This window comes from Mesoplodon mirus (assembly GCF_964341445.2).
Source record: "Mesoplodon mirus genome assembly, chromosome: 2".
Classification (NCBI taxonomy): domain Eukaryota; kingdom Metazoa; phylum Chordata; class Mammalia; order Artiodactyla; family Ziphiidae; genus Mesoplodon; species Mesoplodon mirus.
Genome location: NC_138977.1, coordinates 78,857,780 through 78,879,156, shown reverse-complemented (window position 1 = coordinate 78,879,156; position 21,377 = coordinate 78,857,780). Strand labels below are relative to the sequence as shown.

The 21,377-nt window shown below is 37.6% G+C and overlaps 1 protein-coding gene across 1 annotated transcript in view; it reads right to left on the bottom strand.

Annotated features, from left to right (window-relative positions):
- Positions 1-672: 672 nt before the first annotated feature.
- Positions 673-21,377, bottom strand: part of DTHD1 (death domain containing 1) — a gene marked incomplete at both ends in the record, with an annotated part of 77,510 nt that continues 56,805 nt past the window's right edge. The window contains 2 exon segments of the mRNA XM_082611607.1: positions 673-1,034; positions 6,075-6,132. Coding sequence (XP_082467733.1) covers positions 673-1,034; positions 6,075-6,132 — 420 coding nt within the window.

Sequence of the window (21,377 nt, the reverse complement as noted above, 5' to 3'; positions counted from 1 at the left end):
CTCCTGTAGGGCTTATGTAATAAGGTTTCTGTCAAACTGATTTAGTAGCAGGTTGTTTTCCTAAGTCGGTGCAAAAGGTCCTGAGTTCTTTCACTTACGCTCCATGGTCTCTGCGCTGCCCCATTTTACTAATAATAACATACGAGGTTTTCCCGATTCTAGGCTAAATCTTATTAATAATTTGTGGGAGTAAATGGCTGAAGTGTTCTTCTATTTTTAATTTATTTCAACCTTAGATGTTTTCTTAAAGTGATTTGCTATCATCAGCATCAGGCGTCTGCAGCCCAATTTATTTTGTATTGTTATCTGTGGGCTCCATGGTATGCACATAATGTGAATCAGTTGCTTGGAGTCCTGGGTAACTAGTTTACTTTTATGTAGAAAACAATAAAAAAAAAAGGGATTCTGTATACCATACCTTTCCTTTACACTTAAAAAGCAACCCCAGCTATTAAAATACACACAGGGCAAACTCTATTACAAATGCTATTAAGTTTGGCTGCAGAACATGTATCACTGAACCATGAGTGAGGATTCAAACCCACAGATGCTTTTTATTGTCTGATTAGTGCTTCTTCATTTGTCTCAATAACACATCTATCAAAAAGATTCACTTCAAACAATACTTGGAAACTGCTAGTAAAATGTTGACAGAAACGGTCTTCAAACCAACTATGACCCTTTTTCTAGGGCAAAAGAAAGAGCAACGGGGCTGAACTCCACCACATCAGACCACTGCTGGGGTTCAGTGGACACTTTATTTTCACACTTGAATTTGAGCTCTTCTGAGAGGTCACTCCTGCCGATCTTGCGGAGATGGCGAGCCAGAAGGCGAAGTTTGTCCGTGGAATTTGGGAGTGATCTTTTCCAAAAGCAGAGAAGTTCGTGGGTCTGTTCTGTGAGATCATCAGTGTTCTTCAGTTTGATGAGCTGAACGGTGCTGAGGCGAAGGGGGAGGGATGAGGAGAGACACAGGACGTTTTCTTCTGAGAGCTCGCCTGCCAGCCAGTAGAGCAAGTTGTCCCACAGGGCTTCTGCCAGGCACACGTGGGACACTCAGTGTTAGGACCCTTTCATGGAGGGTGTGCTCATCTAACCCTCCAACTGTTCACAGGAAACTTAATCTCTGGCTTGGCCTCTGAGAAGCAGAAAGATTTGGGACCACCCAGATGGACAGTTGAGAGCCTTTGAACCCCTGCCCTTTCTGGGGTCTTCTTCTGAGGGAACCACCTATTGCAAAGGGTTAGAAATGCTTCTCAAATTTTAACTTCCCTGAATCCAGTAGGGCTCATTAAAATGGTGTTTAGGCCCCCACTCCAGATAGTCTAATTAAGTAAGACTAGGATAGGGGCAAATCTTGGCATTTTTAACAAGTTCCCAGATGATGCTGACGCTGAGGTCCCCAACCACACTCCGAGTAGCACTATATTAGAAGACATTTTTAGATTCAAAAACTACTTCCCTTAATTTGTACTAACCTGATGCATAAATTATAGCAGCAGCTAGTCAATCCTCATGCCCCAACCCCCAACTACACACACACATACACACACACACACAAACTCACCAAAATTCAATATCCAAAGAGAAATTCTGTGGAAGGTCCATTTCACCAACATTCCCCCTGGCTTCTGGATTATTTAGAGCTACACACATCTCTGAATATATCCTGTAAGTTCAGCATCTCCCTTCCCTTACCCTGTGACTCCTGGCTACCACCTAAACTCAAGATTCCAATTTTCTGTTGTTTGGTTGTTATTTATTTTATTGTGTAGTTCAAATCCATCACTCTCAGCAAACCCCTCAAGCCCTTCTCTCTCCTTGCACACATCAGCCCTAACCTGCATCACAGTCATTTTCTCCCACTCATGCAAAACTCTGCTCCATTTTCCCCAGTTTGGTGTCAGAAAAGAATTCTATGTCTGCCACCTTTTACTCTGTTCTTTCCGTCTACCTACTCACATAACTTGCACCTGCTTTTACACTCTAAATCATGCCACTTTTCTGTGAAAGCTACGCAGGAAATGGAGCCAACACATCCTTCCCCTCCACTGCCACTTTCAAACCAACAGTCTGCTTCCCCCTTGCAATATATTCATTTTAATGTCCATGCTACATGGGTAGGCTTTCCTCTCCCCATCCACATCATCTGTCTTCTGCCATTGGTAGGCAGCAGCAACAGCAACCCTGTTGATAGTCAGTCATACCTCTGACCACATGATTTCTTAATCTTGTCAACATCACTGACCTGTGTGGTGTCTCCATATTAAAAACTGACTTACATGGCCAATCCTTATGTTTCATCAGCAGCCAGAACTATTCCACTTCCATGGCTTCAGCTGCTCTATATTACTGCCCTAAACTTCCACAGCTTCTCTTCATTTGTTCCTGCTTAATATGTTTCTTGCCCCATCACTAATACAGCAAGTCCTTTGACGCACGCAGTCATTCCATCATCTCTGCCTAATTCCATACTGCCCTAATGATCAGCTGTGTAGGTCAATAATGGTCTTGCATCCACCTTAAAATCTGTTGTCCTCTTTAGCTTTCAATGTTCTCAATTTGTCAATCACCAATTCTGTCTTACTCACATTGCAGTCAAATACAGGGATGCCCAGGGTTATGAGATGATACTGAATGTGATCAACAAGTTCTATGCTTTGTACACAATTTAAGCCTTTAGCAGCTTACAAATCCATTAAAACTCTGTTTCTTGAATTCAATTTAAACTTTTCCAGAGCAATGACATAACACTTTCCTTCCATCCTTAAGCCCCAATCTCACTCTTCTTCTGTTTCACTCAGCCAGTGTCAGTCTCTCCTAACTTTCCCCAAAGCCATTTGACCTGAGTTCTCATAACCTCATTTTCATTTCAAAATCACTTTCTTACAGAATCTCACTCCTCCATGTTTGCTGGGTGCCATCCTCACAGTGTTTTTCATCTAATAATTTCCCTTCACAACTCTTCCTTAACCTCCTCATCAGGTTCTTTCCATTCTTCCCACAGGCACTCTCAGGCCTCCCCTTTCCTTGCTTCTGCTGCTGTTTCAAGCTCTCAGGCTATCTCTCCCTGTCCTTTTACCATAAAATCTTTTCATGCCTATTGTAAATCTGATGCCTTAAGTCCATCACTATCAACTCACTCCTTAAGCCCTTGCTTTAGAGGTTATATAGCCTCTTTAAAAAAAAAATTATTTTATTAAAATATAGTTGATTTACAATGTTGTATTAATTTCTACTGTACTGCAAAGTGATTAAGATATATATATATTCTTTTTCATATTCTTTTCCATTATGGTTCATCACAAGATGTTGATATCCTCTTTTAAAACTCTATTAAAGCCTTATTTTCCAATCTTTTTAGAGCCCTCCTAAATACTACTTAGAGCAACTGATTCTCAGTCTACATCTTCTCCGACTTCCACAGAGCATTTTACTCCTTCCCTCGGGCTCCATGGCCTGCCCTGCTCTTCCTCTTCCCTCTCTTTTCCCTTTGCTGACTGTCTTCCTCCTGACTGTGCTGAATTACTGCTTCCTATCTCAGGCCCCTTCTATTTCTGTCCCCTCCCCTCAGTGAATTCACCAACTGCCTTAACTATCTCCTCTACGTGAAATATCCCATATCTACTATATCTTCAGCTTTGACTCTGTTTCCCTAAATCCTGGTACAGGCCTACCTTATTTTCTTGTATTTTGCTTTATTGCCCTTCATGGATACTGTGTTTTTTACAAATTGAAGATTTGTGGCAAACTTGCATCAAGCAAGTCTATGGGCACCATTTTTCCAATGACATTTGCTCACTTTGTGTCTCTGTGTCACATTTTGGTAATTCTCACAGTATTTCAAACTTTTTCATTATTTTATTTGTTATGGTGATCTGTAATCAGTGATCATTGATGTTACTATTGCAAAAAGATTATGACTCACTGAAGGCTCAGATGATGGTCAGCATTTTTTAGCAATAAAGAATTTTTTTAATTAAGGTATGTACATCGATTTTTAGACAGAATGCTGCTGCACACTTAACAGACTACAGTATAATGTAAACATAATTTTATATGCACTAGGAAACCCAAAAATTCATGTGACTCGTTTTATCATGATATTTACTTTATTGTGGTGGTTTGGAACCAAACCCACAATATCTTCAAGGTATGCCTGTATACCATTTACAATATTCATCTCCTAATTATCTTTACCAGTTTATACTAGAGCCAATTCAAATTCCACATTTCTAATTTTTCTTTATTGGGGTATAGTTGCTTTACAATGTTGTGCTAGTTTCTACTGTACAGCAAAGTGGAGTTCCCTGTGCTATATGGCAGGTTCTCATTAGTTATCTATTTTATGCATATTAGTGTATGTATATCAATCCCAATCTCCCAATTCATCCCACCCGCCCACCCTTTTACCCCTTGGTGTCCATACGTTCATTCTTTACATCTGTGTCTCTATTTCTGCCTTGCATTCCTCTGCACCATTTTTCTAGATTCCACATATATGCGTTAATATATGATATTTGTTTTTCTCTCTGACTTACTTCACTCTGTCTGACAGTCTCTGGTCCATCCCACACTTCTAAAATTGAAATCAACTTTTGTCTTTCCCTCTCTCCACCTGATCCTTCACTCTGTTCACTTTCTTAGTGAATGTGACCACTCAGCTGAGTATGCTAACACATGAAAGATTATTCCCATTTCTCAAAGCCTATTTCTTATCACCTGTACTCAAGTTTTACTGGTCCTAACCCTAAACATATCTTAGATATTTCCTCCAGTTTCCAGCCTTACTGACTCAATCTTAATCATGTCCTACCTCTTTTTTTCTGGAGTACTCCAAGAACCAGGGTTCTGACTCATACCCCTGCTATCAGTGTAGACTGACTTTAGTTTCCTACACAACTAATAGAGAGAAGTGTTCAAAGTCTAATCTGATCTTATTCATTCCTTGTTAATACATCTCTTGTAGCCTCCTTCATTGTCTGAACTTCTTAATTTGCATTTAAAACTTTCATAGTTTTGTCCTGCTCTAACCTCATCTACCATCATCCTGCAACAGCTCAGATGGCATTGGTCATGCAAGACCACATTGTATAACAATTTAGGACTTCCTGGTACACTTAGGAAAGATCACTATACTCTTGTGGTTGTTGACAATAATAGTGGGAGTACTTTTATTTGAACATCAAGTTCTTCAATAGTTAACAACATTATAAACTTGCTGGGCTTTCACCTACTGCTATTGTTGTTTTACTGGGTTTTTTTTCTTTGCGTTTCTGGGGTTTGGGCTTTGATATTTTATGTTTTGTTTTTGCTCTGTCACCTGCTCTCTCTTTGAAAATAATTTTATTGCCTCTGAAAGAGTGTATAACTCTAAGGTTTATTTCTAACCTACTCACTTCTAATAATTCAGCAAAGCTTGTATATTTTCTGTACAAGTCCATAAAGATAACCCCTGAATGAAATGTTAAGCCATCAGTGGTGAGACTGACACAGTAGTCAAATGCATTCAGCGACGTCTGTTGAAGACTAATAGGTTATCACAGTAGTAACAATTAACATCACAAAATGAATTGTTTCAAAGGCTAAAATAGAATAAAAGTGTCAAATTCTACCCTGAAATATGCATTATTGTTATGTAATTGTATTACTTATAACCACAATCAAATTTTACATGTTTCCTATGTGGTTTCATACCTCCATATACACCTCTATTTAAAATCTATTTTAAGATCTGAACCCTAATAATCAACATTTCAGGACAAACTGTAGTAGTCTATTTACCAAACAAAGCAATTACTAGTTATCTTAGTTCAACAATACTTAGTAGAATTCATATTTCTTGTAGATTTTAATAAAATTTTAACTACATCTACATTCAAGAATGTTTTTGTTTATATGTGCATGACTTAAAAAGGAAAACTCATTTATTAGGCTGATAATAAATGATTATTTATTAACTTATTGTTAATTACAAAGTTCTCTATTCTTTCTTACCAAAAGATTCACATAACATATAAAATATAAGAGAAAAATAGCACCATCATAATGAAGACATAGCAAGTATTCCTTACCTAGAGGATCTGTAGAAATTCTTTTGGTAGTCTGTGGACGGTTGATTAATTTTTCATGCTTTAGGGAGAAAGGGACACAGAGAGCAGAAGAAATCATTAATTTGTGAACAAGCTACATATAAAAGTCCATCTGAACTTCACCCCTATTTGGAAAAAGTCCTGAACTGCATGCCTTGCAAAATTAGGTTGTGTATTTGTGCATGCATGCTCAGCAATTGCTTTCCTAAGATAAGGCAACATATATTAACCCAAATCTTTCAGAGAATTTAAATTTAGGAATGCACAATTAAATATTATTTTAGCATTCACATTAACTCTCAATAAACATTTTCTAAACTAAAATTTAAAACTGTTAATACTAGCTAACAAAGATCAAGTTACCTCTATGCTACAAACACAGTATTTTGTAAAAGCTGTCATGGGCCAGGCATCTTGCCTCAACACTCAGCAACAGGCCTGGTACTTAATGGGTACTCAAACATTAGTTTTTGTGAATAAATGAGTGAATCAGGGTGCAGACATGATGCTAAAAACAATCAAATCTTTAAGCAGGTATTATGCTGAAACCAAAACTTTGTCAAGGAGAAATCAAATATATAATCATTACTTTTCTACACTGTCTGCAGTTTGTTCTCATTAATATGGGATCATGAAAACAGCACAGGAGGTAAAATAAAAACATCTGGGTTTGGAAACCTGTTCAGTGCTCTGGACAATTGATTTACCCCCTCGGTCTCAGCTCTGAAATGTGATTTCTTATCATGCACACACACACATCACAAAAGCCTGTACACAAATGGTCAGAGCAACTTTATTTGTAATAGCCAAAAACTGGAAACAACTAAAATGTTCTGCAATAGGTGAATGACTAAACAAACCATGGTACATACACAAGATGGGATACTCTTCAGTAATAAAGAGGATAAATCATTGATAAATGCAACAATTTGCATGGACCTCAGGGTACTGTGCTGAGTGAAAAATTGCAGTCTCCAAAGTTCACATATTCTGATTCCATTTATGTCGTTGTTGAAATTACAGAATTATAAAGTTATAGAACAGATTAGTGATTTCCAGGGGTTAGGATAGTGGTAGAAGACCATAAAAAAGTAGCACAGGGGAGGTCTTTTTTTTTTTTTTTGCTGTACGCGGGCCTCTCACTGCTGTGGCCTCTCCCGTTGCGGAGCACAGGCTCCGGACGCACAGGCTCAGCGGCCATGGCTCACAGGCCCAGCCGCTCCGCGGCATATGGGATCCTCCCAGACCGGGGCACGAACCCGTATCCCCTGCATCGGCAGGCGGACTCTCAACCACTGCGCCACCAGGGAGGCCCCAGGGGAGGTCTTTGTAGTGCTAGAATAATTGTGTATCTTGAATGCAGTAGTTACACAAATCTACACATCTGATAAAATGTTATAGTACTATACATAAACATTGTATCAATGTTAACTTCCTGGCTTTGATATTTTGCTAAAATTATGTAAGGTGTAACCACTGAGAAAAACTGGGTCAGAATATATAGCGCCTCTCTGTACTATTTGGCAACTTCCTGTAAATCAATAATTATTTCAAAATAAAACACAAATTTTAAAACATTTGCTCATAGCAATGATACCAGAATGATGTAAGTGTTCTATGTTAATGCATAGCACACTGGTTCATAAAAAAACACTCAATACAGGTTTATTAAATCTGAATATAATATTTTGTAGGTATTCTTGTCATACACATTACATAAACATGTATATACAACTTCCATTAAGGCATATGAGCAAGATGGCAGCATAGAAGATCCTGAACCCACCTCTCCCCATGGACACAACATATCTACAACCACATATCAAATAATTCCCTCAGTAAGGGACTAAAACTGGACGAACAATGCCTCCACGACAAAGCGTAAAAGGAAAACATTGAGAGAGGTAGGAGAGACAGAGATAAAAGTCTCACCAAGGAAAAATCCAAAACCCAGCCACAGTGATCCACAATCAGGAGAGATCATAAAGTACAGATCTTTTCCCTGAGAAGTGAGGGAATCGAGCTCTACATCCAGCACCCCAAACCCTAGATCCCGCACAGGAGAGATGAGCCCCCAAAACACCTGGCTTTGAAAACCAACAGGAAATATGTCCAGGAAAACAATAGAATTAAATGGAACAAAAAAAACCTCTTAAAGGGCTTGTACAAAGCCTTCCTCAACTCAAAATCAAGTTTAAAACACCAGGTTAAAAAACATATGGACCATAGGTAAAGGGGGCTGACTTACCACTCTTTCAGAGAGGAAGCCACCAGTTGGGATGTTCGCTGGGGACTGAGACACTGGTAGGAGCCATTTTTGTGATCTCATGCTATCTTGTGAATGAGGGCACAGGTGGATGCCATTTTGGAATTGTCCCTCTAAACTGTTACTGCTAATGGGGGTACCCCACTGAGAACTCTGCCCATTCCTGCACCTCAGCCAGCCCTCACAGCCAGCTGAACAATAGCCCCACCCACCAGTATGCACAGTAGTAGCAGGTGGGCCTTGAAGCTGGTGGGAGGCCAGTTCCACCAACCAGTGCCCTGCAGCAGCAGCAGCTGGGCCCTGCCACAACAGGAAGGGGATATCCCTCAACACTTGGCTCTGGTCGCCACATGGGATTATGCTTCTGAGTCCCACAGGACATTTCCTAAAAAAGACCATCCTTCAAGACTGGGAGAGATGGCTAATCTACCTAATACATAGAAACAAACCCAGAGAATTAGAAAAAATGAGGAGAAAGAGAAATATGTTACAATCAAAAGAACAAGACAAAACATCAGAAAAAGAATTAAATGAAATGGAAATGAGCAATCTACCTAATAAAGAGTTCTGCATAATTACCATAAAGATGCTCACCAAACTTGGGAGAAGAATGGATGAACACAGTGAGAACTTCAACAGAGACAGAAAATATAATAAAATACTAAACGTAAGTTATAATTGAACTTAAAAATACACTTAAGGGATTCAACAGCAGACTGGATAAGGTAGAAGAACAAATCTCTGACCTGGAACACAAAGCAATAGAAAACTGAGACTGAGCAGGACAATGAAAAAAAAGAAAAAAAAAGAAAGAAAGAAAAGGAATTTTTAAAAGTAAATATACCTTAATATACCTTTAGGAAAACATCAAATGGAATAACTTTCACATTATCAGGGTCCCAGAAAGAGAAGGAAGAGAGAAAGAGCCAGAAAAATTCTTTAAAGAAACAGTGGCTGAAAACATCCCTAATCTGAGTAAGAAAAGAGACATCAAGGTCCAAGAAGCTCAGAGATTTACAAATAAGATGAACCCAAAGAGACATACATCAAAACACATTACAATTAAAATGGTAAAAGTTAAGGATAAAGAGAGAATCCTAAAAGTAGCAAGAGAAAAACAACTTGTTACATGCAAAATAACCCCCCATAAGTCTATCAGCAGACTTTTCAGCAGAAATTTTACAGGCCTGAAGGGAAAGACATGACATATTCAAAGTGCTGAAAAAAATTTTTTTTCCAACCAATAATTCTCTATCCAGCAAGCTTATCATTCAAAATTGAAGGAAACATCAATAGTTTCCAGATAAGCAAAAGCTAAATTCCATCACCAGTAAACCAGCCCTGCAACAAATATTAAAGGGACTTCCTTAAGCTGAAAAGAAATGGCACTAATTAATAGTAAGAAAACATACAAAAGTAAAAATCTCATTGGAAAAGGTAAATATATAATAGGGGTAGTGGATCAATCACTCGTAAAGCAAGTATGAAGAGTAAAAGACAAAGGTAGAAAATTAAAATTACAATAATTAGTTAAGGAGTACATAAAATAAAAAGATGTAAAATGTGTCATCAAAAATAGAAAATGGGGGTGGGAATAAAAGATAAAGATTTGGAATGTGTTCAGATTTGAGTAGCTACCAACTTAAAACTGGGTACTATTTACATTGAATGTTCTATGTGAGCCTCACAATAACCACAGGAAAAAAATAATAATAGTGAATACACAAAAGAAAATGAGAAAGAAATCTAAACAAAACACTAAAGAAAACTACCAAAACACAAGGGAAGAGAGAAAGATAAGAAGAACAAAAAAAAAAAAAACTATAAAAATAGCCTGAAAACAATTAACAAAATGGCAATAAGTACATACCTATCAATAATTACTTTAAATACAAATAGACCTAATGTTCCAATCAAAAGATATAGAGTGGCAGAATGGATTAAAAAAAAAAAGACCCACCTATACACTACCTATGAAAGACTCATTTCAGAAGAAAGGACACACAGACGGAAAATGAAGGAGCAGAAAAAGATATTCCATGCAAATTGAAATGAAAAGAAAGTGGAGTAGCTATAGCCGTATCAGACAAAATAGACTTTAAAACAAAGACTGCAATAAAAGACAAAGAAGGGCATTACATAATGATAACAAGATCGATCCAGTAAGAAGATATAACATTTATAAATATATATGTACCCTACAGAGAAGTACCAAAATATATAAAACAAATAATAATGGACTTAAAGTGAGAAATTTAAGCAATACAATAATACTAGGGGATTTTAACACCTCACTTACAACAATGAATAAATCATCCAGATAAAAAATCAATAAGGAAATATTGGACTTAAATGACACATTAGACCAGATGAACTTACTAGATATACACAGAACATTCTATCCAAGAGCAGCGGCATACACATTCTTTTCAAGTGCACATGGAACAATCTCCAGGATAGATCATACGCTAGGCCACAAAACAAGTCTTGATAAATTCAGGAAGACTGAAATATTATCGAAGCATCTTCTCTGACAACAATGGCATAAAACTGGAAATCAACTACAAGAAAGAAACTGGAAAACCCACAAAAATGTAAAGATTAAACAACATGCTACCAAACAAACAATAGATTATTAGGAAATCAAAGAAGAAATATGACATACTAAAATCTATGGAAAACCACCAGCAAAAGTGGTTCTAAGAGGGAAATTCTTAGAGATGCAGGCCTACTTCCAGAACAAGAAAAATCCCAAATAAACAATTTAACTTTACACCTAAAGGAACTAGTAAAAGAAGAATAAACAAGTAGAAGGAAGGAAATTAGTAGAAGGAAGGAAATAATAAACATCAATGCAGAAAAAAATGAAATAAAGACAAAAAATAGAAACAATGAATGAAACTAAGAGCTGTTTTTTTGAAAGATAAACAAAATCAACACATCTTTAACTAGACTAACCAAGAAAAAAAGAGAGAGCACTCAAATAAGTGAATTCAGTAATGAAAGATAAGTTACAACTGATACCACAGTAATAAAACAGATCACAAGAGACTATTCTAAACAAATATATGACCAAAAATGGGCAATCTGGAAGAAATGGATAAATTCCTAGAAACATACAATCTCTCAGGGCCGAATTATGAAGAAATAAATCTGAATAGACAAATTACTAGCAAGGAGATTGAAGCAGGAATCAAAAAGTTCCCAACAAACAAAAGTCCAGGACCAGATGGCTGCACAGATGAATTCTACCAAATATTCAAGAAGATTTAATACCTATCCTTCTCAAGCTCTATCAAAAAATTGAAGAGTTGGGAACATTCCCAAACTTGTTTTACAAAGCCAGCATTACTCTGATATCAAAACCAGTCAAGGACACCAAACACACACACACACACACACGCACACAGTCCAGACCAAATCACTTGATGAATGTAGATGCAAAAATCCTCAACAAAATATTATCAAACTGAATCCAACAATGTATTAAAATAATCATATACCACAACCAAGTGGGATTTATTCCAGGAATGCAAGGATGATTCAATGAATCATTAGCCACAAATTAATGTGAAGAATCACGTTAACAAATGAAGGATAGAAATCATTTGATCATTTCAATAGATGCGGAAAAAGCATTTGACAAAATTCAGCATCCATTTATGATAAAAAAAAAACTCTTAACAAAGTAGGTATAGAGGTAACATACCTCAACGTAATAAAAGCCATATATGACAAACCCACAGCTAACATCATACTCACTGGTGAAAAGTTGAAAGCTTTTCCTTGAAGAACAGGAATAATACAAGGATTCTCATGATCACCACTGTTATTCAACATATTATTGTAGTCCTAGCCATAGCATTTAGGCAAGAAAAAGAAATAAAAGACATCCAAACCAAAAAAGGAAGAAGTAAAACTATCATATTTTCATGTCCATGGATTGGAACAATTAATATTATTAAAATGTCCATACAATTCAAAGCAATATACAGATTCAGTGAAATCTCCATCAAAATTCCAATGGCACATTTTACAGAACTGGAACAAATAATACTAAAAACTGTATGGAACCTCAAAAGATTTCAAATAGCCAAAATAACCTTGAAAGAAAAGAGCAAAGCTGGAGGTGTCATGCTCCCTGATTTCAAACTATACTACAAAGCTAATCAAGAGAATAGTATGGCCATAAAAACAGACACACAGATAAATGAAACAGAATTGAGAGCCTAGAAATAAACCCACATAAATATGGACAGTTAATTTATGACAAAGGAGCAAAGAACATACAATGGTGAAAGGATAGTGTATTCAATAAATGGTGTTGATAAAACTGGACAGCCACATGCAAAAAAAAAAAAAAGAAAGAAAGAAACTAGACCACTCTCTTACATAATACACAAAATTGAACTAAAAATAGATTAAAGACTTGAATGTAAGACCTGAAACCATAATAATCCTAGAGAAAACCATAGGCAATAACCTCCTTGACATCATTCTTATTTATGTTTTTGTGGCTCTGACCCAAAGACAAAGGAAACAAAAGCAAAAATAAACAAATGGGACTATATAAACTAAAACACTTCTGCAAAGTGAAGGAAAGCATCATCAAAATGAAAAGGCAACCTACTGAATTGGAGAAGATATTTGCAAATCATATACCTAATAAGGGGTTAATATCTAACATACATTTAAAAAACTCATACAACTCAATAACAAACAAATGATTTTAAAAACTGGGCAGAGAATCTGAACAGACAGTTTTACAAAGAAGACAGAGATGGCTAACAGGCACATGAAAAGATGTTCAACATTTTTAGGGAAATGCAAATCAAAATGACAATGAGATATTACCTCATACCCATCAGAATGGCTATTATTGAAAAGAGAAGAAATAACAAATGTTAGAGAGAATACAGAGAAAAGAGAACCCTAACTGTTGTGGGACTGTAAATTGGTGCAGCCATTATGGAAAACAGTATGGAGGTTCCTCAGAAAATTAAGAATAGAACTACCATATTTCCACTTCTTGATATTTATCCAAAGAACACAAAAACACAAAATTGAAAAGATAGATGCACCCCTATGTTTATTGCAGCATAGAAACAACATAAGTGTCTATTGATGGATGAATGGATAAAGAAGATGTGGTATATATATACACAATGAAATATTACTCAGCCATAAAAAAATAATGAAATCCTGCCATTCGTGACAACATGGATGACCTTGAAGGTATTATGCTAAGTGAAATAGTTCAGGCAGAGAAAGACAAATACCACATGATTTCATTCATATGTCTAATCTCAAAAAACAAAACAAAGGAACAAATAAAATAAACCCAAAACAAACTCATAGATACAGATATCAGAATTGTGGTTTCCAGAGAAGAAGGGGATTGGAGGGTTAGTGAAATGGGTGAAGGGGGTAAACTGTATGGTGATGGATGGTAACAAGACTTGTAGTGGTGATCACTGTGTAGTGTATACACATGTTGAATTATAATGCTGTACACCTGAAATTTATATAATTTTTTAAAAACTTACATTAAGAAGTTTTAATGGGAGGAGGTTAAGAATCAACATAAGAACAATGTAAATTTAAGTATATTGATACTGTAGCACTGTAAAATAAGTGCATAGAATTTTTGAGATATTAACTATGTACTTAATCCTCTCAAAAAATTGAGAAATACCAACTTAAATAGTGCAGCAGATTCTATCATTCCCATCAACAGGCATATGACCTGAATTGAGTCTAGGACAAGAGGTGCACATTGGATTTTTTCTTTTCTTTGTGTAAACAATTTACCCCCCTCAGTCATTCTTTCTTCACAGATGTCTCATAGCACCTTGATGCACTGAGAGTGATTCTAGTGTTTAAGTATAAGTATTTTTTCACATACGTGAAAATTCAAGCCACATTCTTTATCTGGTGCCCAACCACAGAAGCAGTGGATTGTGGATGCACAGGAAATCTTGGGCTCTTTTACACTTCCAGGCACTGTGCTGGTCTCCCATATAGCCTCGTTATTCAGGGATTTTCAGTGCCCCCTTCCTATTCCTTCCCTTCCCTTTTCTTTTTTTTCCCCCATGGTTTTTTTCTGTGCACTATTTTTGCCTTGCATACCACCTTTTAAATTTCACTGGTACTCAGGGTCAGCTCCAAGCCAAACAGGGAAGCCTCTGTTTGTCCTGGAGTGTCCCCTCCCACAGATTCTGTGTCTACATGTGGTTCCTTGGATGCCTTCATTGGCAGGACTGGCTTTAATTTTTCCCTACTTTCCTCTCTTCCCTTCTTCCAATCAAAAAGTGCTATTCTGTTGCATCTTCTGAGGATCTACTATTTGCTAAAGGAATTTTTATTATTCCTCTCAGGTAACCTGATTTTATGTTAATATTTTATATTTTATTTTGCTTAATGCAGTTTCTAAAATGTCACTGTCAACATGTTACTGCTCAGGAAGATTGTCTGGCAAATTTAAACCTGGCTCTCAAGTTCTCAGTAATACACATATACCTTGTAAAAGGGTGTAGTGGGGCTTATGTGGCAGTTTTTCTTTCACTGTAAGTCTTTCAAGGGCATCAGTATAAAAGTATAAATAACTCGGATATGTACAGATATGTCTTATTTATGCTGCAAAGCACAACAGAGATCTCATTGACTTAGAAGTGTTTTTAAAAGATTGGAACCAAAGACAGGCACTCACACCTGGAAGGGGTATGTGTCTTGAAGTTTACAGGCCACTGTTTTTTAAGACTCCTTCAATTACTGAATATTCTTTCCATCCTTCTTAAGTACAACCCTGTTATTGAATTCTTAAAACTAAGCAAACCATTTTTTAGTTCAGATCATACATGTACCAGCTTGATCTTTTGTGTGCAACCCAATAAATTGGACTTGGGCACAACCTTTATTTTACCCAACATTGTTTTCCATGGCACATCTTAAAGTTTCCTTTCGTTGTATCTTTACACCACTCCAAGAACCAGCCATGATCAGTCTTGGCTGTACTTGTTAGACTGCCATCTCTTTGAGGGCCAATAATTTATCTTGTTCCTATATTAATTCTTCACCATGCTTTACATGGTATTGACATATACACATAGGGTAGTAAAAACTGTTTATATGATACCTTCTCTTGACTTGAATGATCTCCTCCTTCAAATCCTACCATATTTTCAAAGCCATTGGTCAAATTCCACCTCTTTTATCAACTACTCTAGTCCCTGGTTTCTTATTTGTGAATTTATGTGCTGCCACTCAATTTATCTCTTAACTCAATATTGTCTTGTGTTGTCATCAATGCCGTTCATATATCCTTATTTGCATATGTTTGTTTTTCCTCCCCAATTAGACTTTCAGTAATTTTTATATCCTTTTATTTTCAATCAAATAAATAATTTTATTAACATAATAATTTTTTTCCTCATCATAAAGTTTTGATCTCAAATAACTGTCAGGTCTGCTACTCAAATGAATTTATAGCTGGACAATTTATGGAACCCTGAAGATACCTGTTCCCTGTCCAGGTTAGTGTCCATTGCAGATAGTTCTCACCTTCCTTCTCCAGCCCTTCAAAGGCCTTTGCAGATATCTCTTTCATTTTATGCCCAGAATCCCCTGAAATGTATCAGGGTATAACATCAACTTGTACAGAATACCAAGACCTCATCTCCTATTCTAGTTTCCCTGTCAAAAAAGCTGAGTTAAGCTATCCAAACAAACTGGCCAGACAGATTATATCAGATAGTGTGTCACACAAAATTTAAATTTTCAACAAAATACATCTTTCCTTCTTTGGTCTCACACAGAAACTAAAGTCCCAAAATACAGAAAATACCATCCTCCACCCCTTCTTCTGATTCATCAACCTTAGCCAAGTCAGCCCCATTCACACTCCCAGTAGGAGTCTGGTCCCCTGTTCAGCTTCTTTAGCAGTTGTTGCATGAAATCATCTTCCAATAATAATGCAGATCCTTTGGCACCTCCAGAGCTAGAGAACTCCATCTGTGAGTCTCATAAGCCACACACACAGACCCAACATTCCAGGGAGCTATCTGGTCACACAAGAAAGAGGAAAGTACCTCAAAATTTAGAAATAACCCAAAGCCCAGGAACAAATGTGATTACAAGATTCCTTACAAGAAGCTTGCAGCTTCTCTTACCACTGCAAGAGCCTTAGGCACTAATTCTCATATGTAAGAGCATTTCCCAAATAAAAGTTACTTCCCCAAACAAAAATTCTTGACAGTTACAACTCATATTGAGGTCATTAACCACAGACCATAGCAGAACCTTAGTGTAAGTGAGGACAGTGTGTAAACAGAGAGAAAAAGAGAAAACAAAAGACTCTCTTGCTTCAGCTTCTTTAGGTTGTCAGCCAATCTCCATTGTTTGACCAGAATCCATTAGCTATAAACGGCTGACCCTCTTTCAAGACAATTGCTTTTCTTTATCCACTGGACTAGGTCAGCCAACATCTATCTCTGTTATCTTTGCAGTTTCCTTCGCCTTCTCCTCCACCTTTTCACACCTTTCGATCACTCTGCCCTCAATTCCATCATCTGGATTCTGAAGATGACTCAAAGTGCTTTTCTCCAAGGCTTCCACCTGGGTTTTTATTTGGATGAATATATTGTCCATGTCCTACAACTTGTTCCTATTCTGCCTCTATGCTCTCCTGTGCACTCTGGTGCAAGACACAATAGTCTCCTGCATCTTGCTGATGACTGGAAACAGGAACTGCTCAAAATATTCCTCAGGCCCCAGCACTTTCCCTTTCCCTGGTTCCGTCAGTTCCATGACGTCCAAGAGCTGCATTTCCCCTGCTACTTTAGAATCACAGTGTGGACCTGAGCACAGAGTGGTGGACAAGCAGTTGACCTAGAGGTCAACCAGAGCTCTGAGTGTCATGGCCCCTTTCACCACAACACTGTGCCTCTATTGAAACAAAGCTCCTTTCCAGGGTGCTACATCAGCAAACATTCATGTCCCTGTAAATGCTCTGCTTGACCAGAAAGGCAGTGTATCCAGTCAGCCAGTCCCCAAAGGCCAAGCCAGCTATGGGCCTTCTCACCCCCAACAAGAGTGACTATGTGACCCCAGCCAATCAGATATTTTCTATTTGTCTCATCCTTGTTCTTTTTCTTTATCTTATGAAAGTTTCTTGCCTTCCGCCCCATTTTGTAGTTCTCTGAAAGGAGACTGTCCACTTCATGAAGTCTTAAATAAAGTTTATTTGTATGATGTAAATTGTCTTCTTCAATCATTTTAGCACCTCTTACAGTCATGCCACTGGTAGAACCTATTGTATCATTTTCTGTGTTTTCTTTTATATCAGCACTTCTATTTGCCACAGGGTTACCACACCATACCCTCAATCAATTCCTGATAGCTTCGCAGACTCTCTGTGGACAATTATGAAGATTATTATCACCACAAATTTAAAGTCTGTAGTTTCAGCTGGGCACCAGGGCTGCTCAGCAATATTTTTATGTATCCCTGGAGATTTCTTCCACCATTCCCTACAGAAGACATTGCAACTCTTTACTACTCTTTGCAAGACCTCTACCTCACCCTTGGCTACCACTCCCACCAAGGAGTTTGGTCTTATACTCACTGAGAAAATAAGGCAGTATTCTCAAATCTTAATATTCATAAAAATGAATCTTGAGAAAAAGGCAAAAAAGTAAACCCACATTTTGATAAAATTGGTCTCAGATAAGGCCACATTTATAACATGGGTGATTCTGATAGCGAAGTATTGTGGCTCCACTTAGAAAAGCACAATCAAGTAGGAATTACATCAATTATCAAGTTGCATTCCAAAGGTATCCCAGCAAATGCATGGAAGAATGAAAGAAATATCTTTATCCAAGAAGTTATGAAGATTTTCAATATCATGTCAGCACCAAAGTGAAATTCTGATTTCACTTTAGTCCTGATGCTATAGAGAAGCAGTAATAAAAATAATTTCTGATTTATAAATTGCCCCATAGATGTCATACAGATGACCTAGCTTTGGTGCATTCCTCCTCATGCAGGAACTCCAACTCTGGCAAAGTCCTCTCCAGGTATTTCTGGCAGTCCTATGGGCTTTATTCTCTTGGTATCCACATGTTCCACCAGGTACACCACAATGCTCAGCCAGGAAATGCAGCCATCCACGCTCTTTTTGTGGGCACAACAGTTTCCCTTCCTGTGTCTATCATGGAGTCTATCATGCGCACTATCACGTAGTGCACCATGTTGGTTTCTACCCATACCACAGTTTTGCTCCCAAGGTAACACATAAGCACAGTTGTTCCACATCAGTGGTCACCATAGGTTTGTTCTGCTGCAGCCCCAGCACCGTTCTGCTGGATCCTTTTAGCAGTGATACCATTCTGACCTACTCTATATGAAGCCCATGATCTCTCCTACTTTTCTCCCAAGCAAAGCAACTCTCCATTAGTGGCCACCCTAAGTCCTCTTGGTACGTAAGTTGTATGGTAAAGTGTGATAGAACGAAGGGAGTATTTTTGTTTGTTTGTTTGTTTTTAGTAAATTTATTTATTTATTTTTGGCTGCATTGGGTCTTCGTTGCTGCGTGCGTGCTTTTCTCTATTTGCCTCGAGCAGGGGCTACTTTTAGTTGCGGTGTGCGGGCTTCTCATTGTGGTGGCTTCTCTCGTTGTGGAGCACAGGCTCTAGGTATGTGGTCTTCAGTAGTTGTGGCATGCAGGCTCAGTAGCTGTGGCTCACAGGCTCTAGAGTGCAGGCTCAGTAGTTGTGGCACACAGGCTTAGTTGCTCCATGACATGTGGAATCTTCCTGGACCAGGGCTTGAACCCATGTCCCCTGTGTTGGCAGGCAGATTCTTAACCACTGCACCACCAGGGCAGTGGTTTCCCATTCTGCACTTCATAATATGTGCGATATCATTGTTTCCTAATGGACAGTGGGAAACAATGATATTCTTGACACCTAGAGCAATATCCTATCTCTTTTTCTCTTTTACTGAAGTATAGTTGATTTACAATATGGTGTTAATTTCAGGTGTACAGCACAGTTATTCAGATATATATATATGGAGAGAGAGAGAGAGAAGAGTTCCCTGTTCTACACAGTAGGTCCTTGTTGTTAATATATTTTATATATAGTAATGTATATATGTTAATCCCAACCTCCTAATTTATCCCTCCCCCACCTTTCCCTTTGGTAGCTATAAGTTTGTTTTTTTATGTTTGTGGGTCTATTTCTGTTTTATAAAATAAGTTCATTTGTATTTTTTTTAATTCCACATATAAGCAATATCATATGATATTTGTCTTTGTCTGGCTTACTTCACTTAGTATGATAATCTCTAGGGCCATTCATGTTGCTGCAAATGGCATTATTTCATTCCTTTTTATGGTTAAGTAATATTCCACTTGGGCATATATTCATAGAAAATTATAATTTAAAAAGATACATGCACCCCAGTGTTCATTGCAGCACTATTTACAATAGCCAAGACATGCAAGCAACCTAAATGTCCATTGACAGATGAATGGCAATATCCTATTTTAAATTGTAACTTGGGTGGTCACTAATTTCAGGGGCACCTACAAGAATATACTATTGCTATTTGATGGATATAGAAATAACAAGTGGTAGAGTTTTCTTCTTTAATTTCTACCTGCCTACTGGCTCTTGGAGTCTCTACTGAAGAACCAGTTTTTGTGTAAGGTAACATGCTAAGAACTTTCTGATACTTGAAGCACCACCTAACATGGGTGCTTCACAGCCTTACAGCTAAACGTCATTGTAACATATCCAACAACAACAAAAAAATGTGATGCTAGCATTAACATTTTTATCATTTTCCCTAAGGCACTTATCCATGAAGAGATTTTTCACAGGTGATTACTATAATATCGTGTGGCAACAACTCCTCCATCCAGCCTTAACCCCCATACTCCTCCCACCTCCACGCACTTATTGTAGATTTTTCTGATAAATAGCTCATTTATTTTGTAGTTAGAAGATATAGAAGTGAGAGTGGTATGAATAATAAACCAAGGGAATATACATAATTAGTATATTTCCATGTATCTTTACCACCGATTTTACCAGAAGACTTTACAATACCATAGCCAACCAAGTACCAGTTTTCACTGCTTACTCTGCTCTGTATTTATTTCATATAGAGGCCTCTTCACCTAAGTAATAGTTGACATTTGCTTAACTTGAGTTCATTTATTGAATCATCATAATAAACTGTAGAGTCTCAAATTTTTAATGTATGACTCCTATAAGATTCTTAGTGGGTTTACATTGTAAATACATTAGAATATTGATCAAAGAAGTAATCTGATACAAAAGATTAATGTCAGCATAAAAACTCTGTGCTTCAGTTATGGGTCCAACATAATACAAATCAAACAAGAGCTTATATCAGTGTTGGGTGAGGACATACTGGCATGAAGAAGTGGGCTAGACTTTCGGTTTCCAGTCTAACATGTGAGAGGTAAGAAGTTGCCACTCTGTCCTAAAAAGTAAAAAAGCAGAACAAACTGAAAAATCAACAACTCTCTTTAAATCTATCAGAGAAGTAAGGTCACAGGGCAAACCTCTGCGCCAAATTCGAAGAGACTGACAGGCAGGTACAGAGAATCCCAACTTAACGGAACAGAAACCCACAAGCAGAAACCACCATGGGAACTAGGGCCAGGGTAAGGAAACCTGAACCAAAATTGGTAAATTGCTAGAGGCTCAGTATGGATAAGTCCAAGAGTTGTAAACTCCAGGGGGACCCCATCATGGGATAATTTCCACACTTTTGTGAATTTTAACTCCAGGAGCTTAATCGGGTTCTCATAGTGAACACCTGAGAAAAATCCCCTTGTGCTTCCTGCAGGGAGAAAGGAGAGGAAGCATTCTGAAATATCCCCGAACACTCTGTTCTTCTGAGCCAGGCCTGCCCTCTGAAGAAACTATTTAACCAAAGCCTAATCTTTTGGTGTTTTATCAGAGCCTAACTGACCTGGGGAAGGG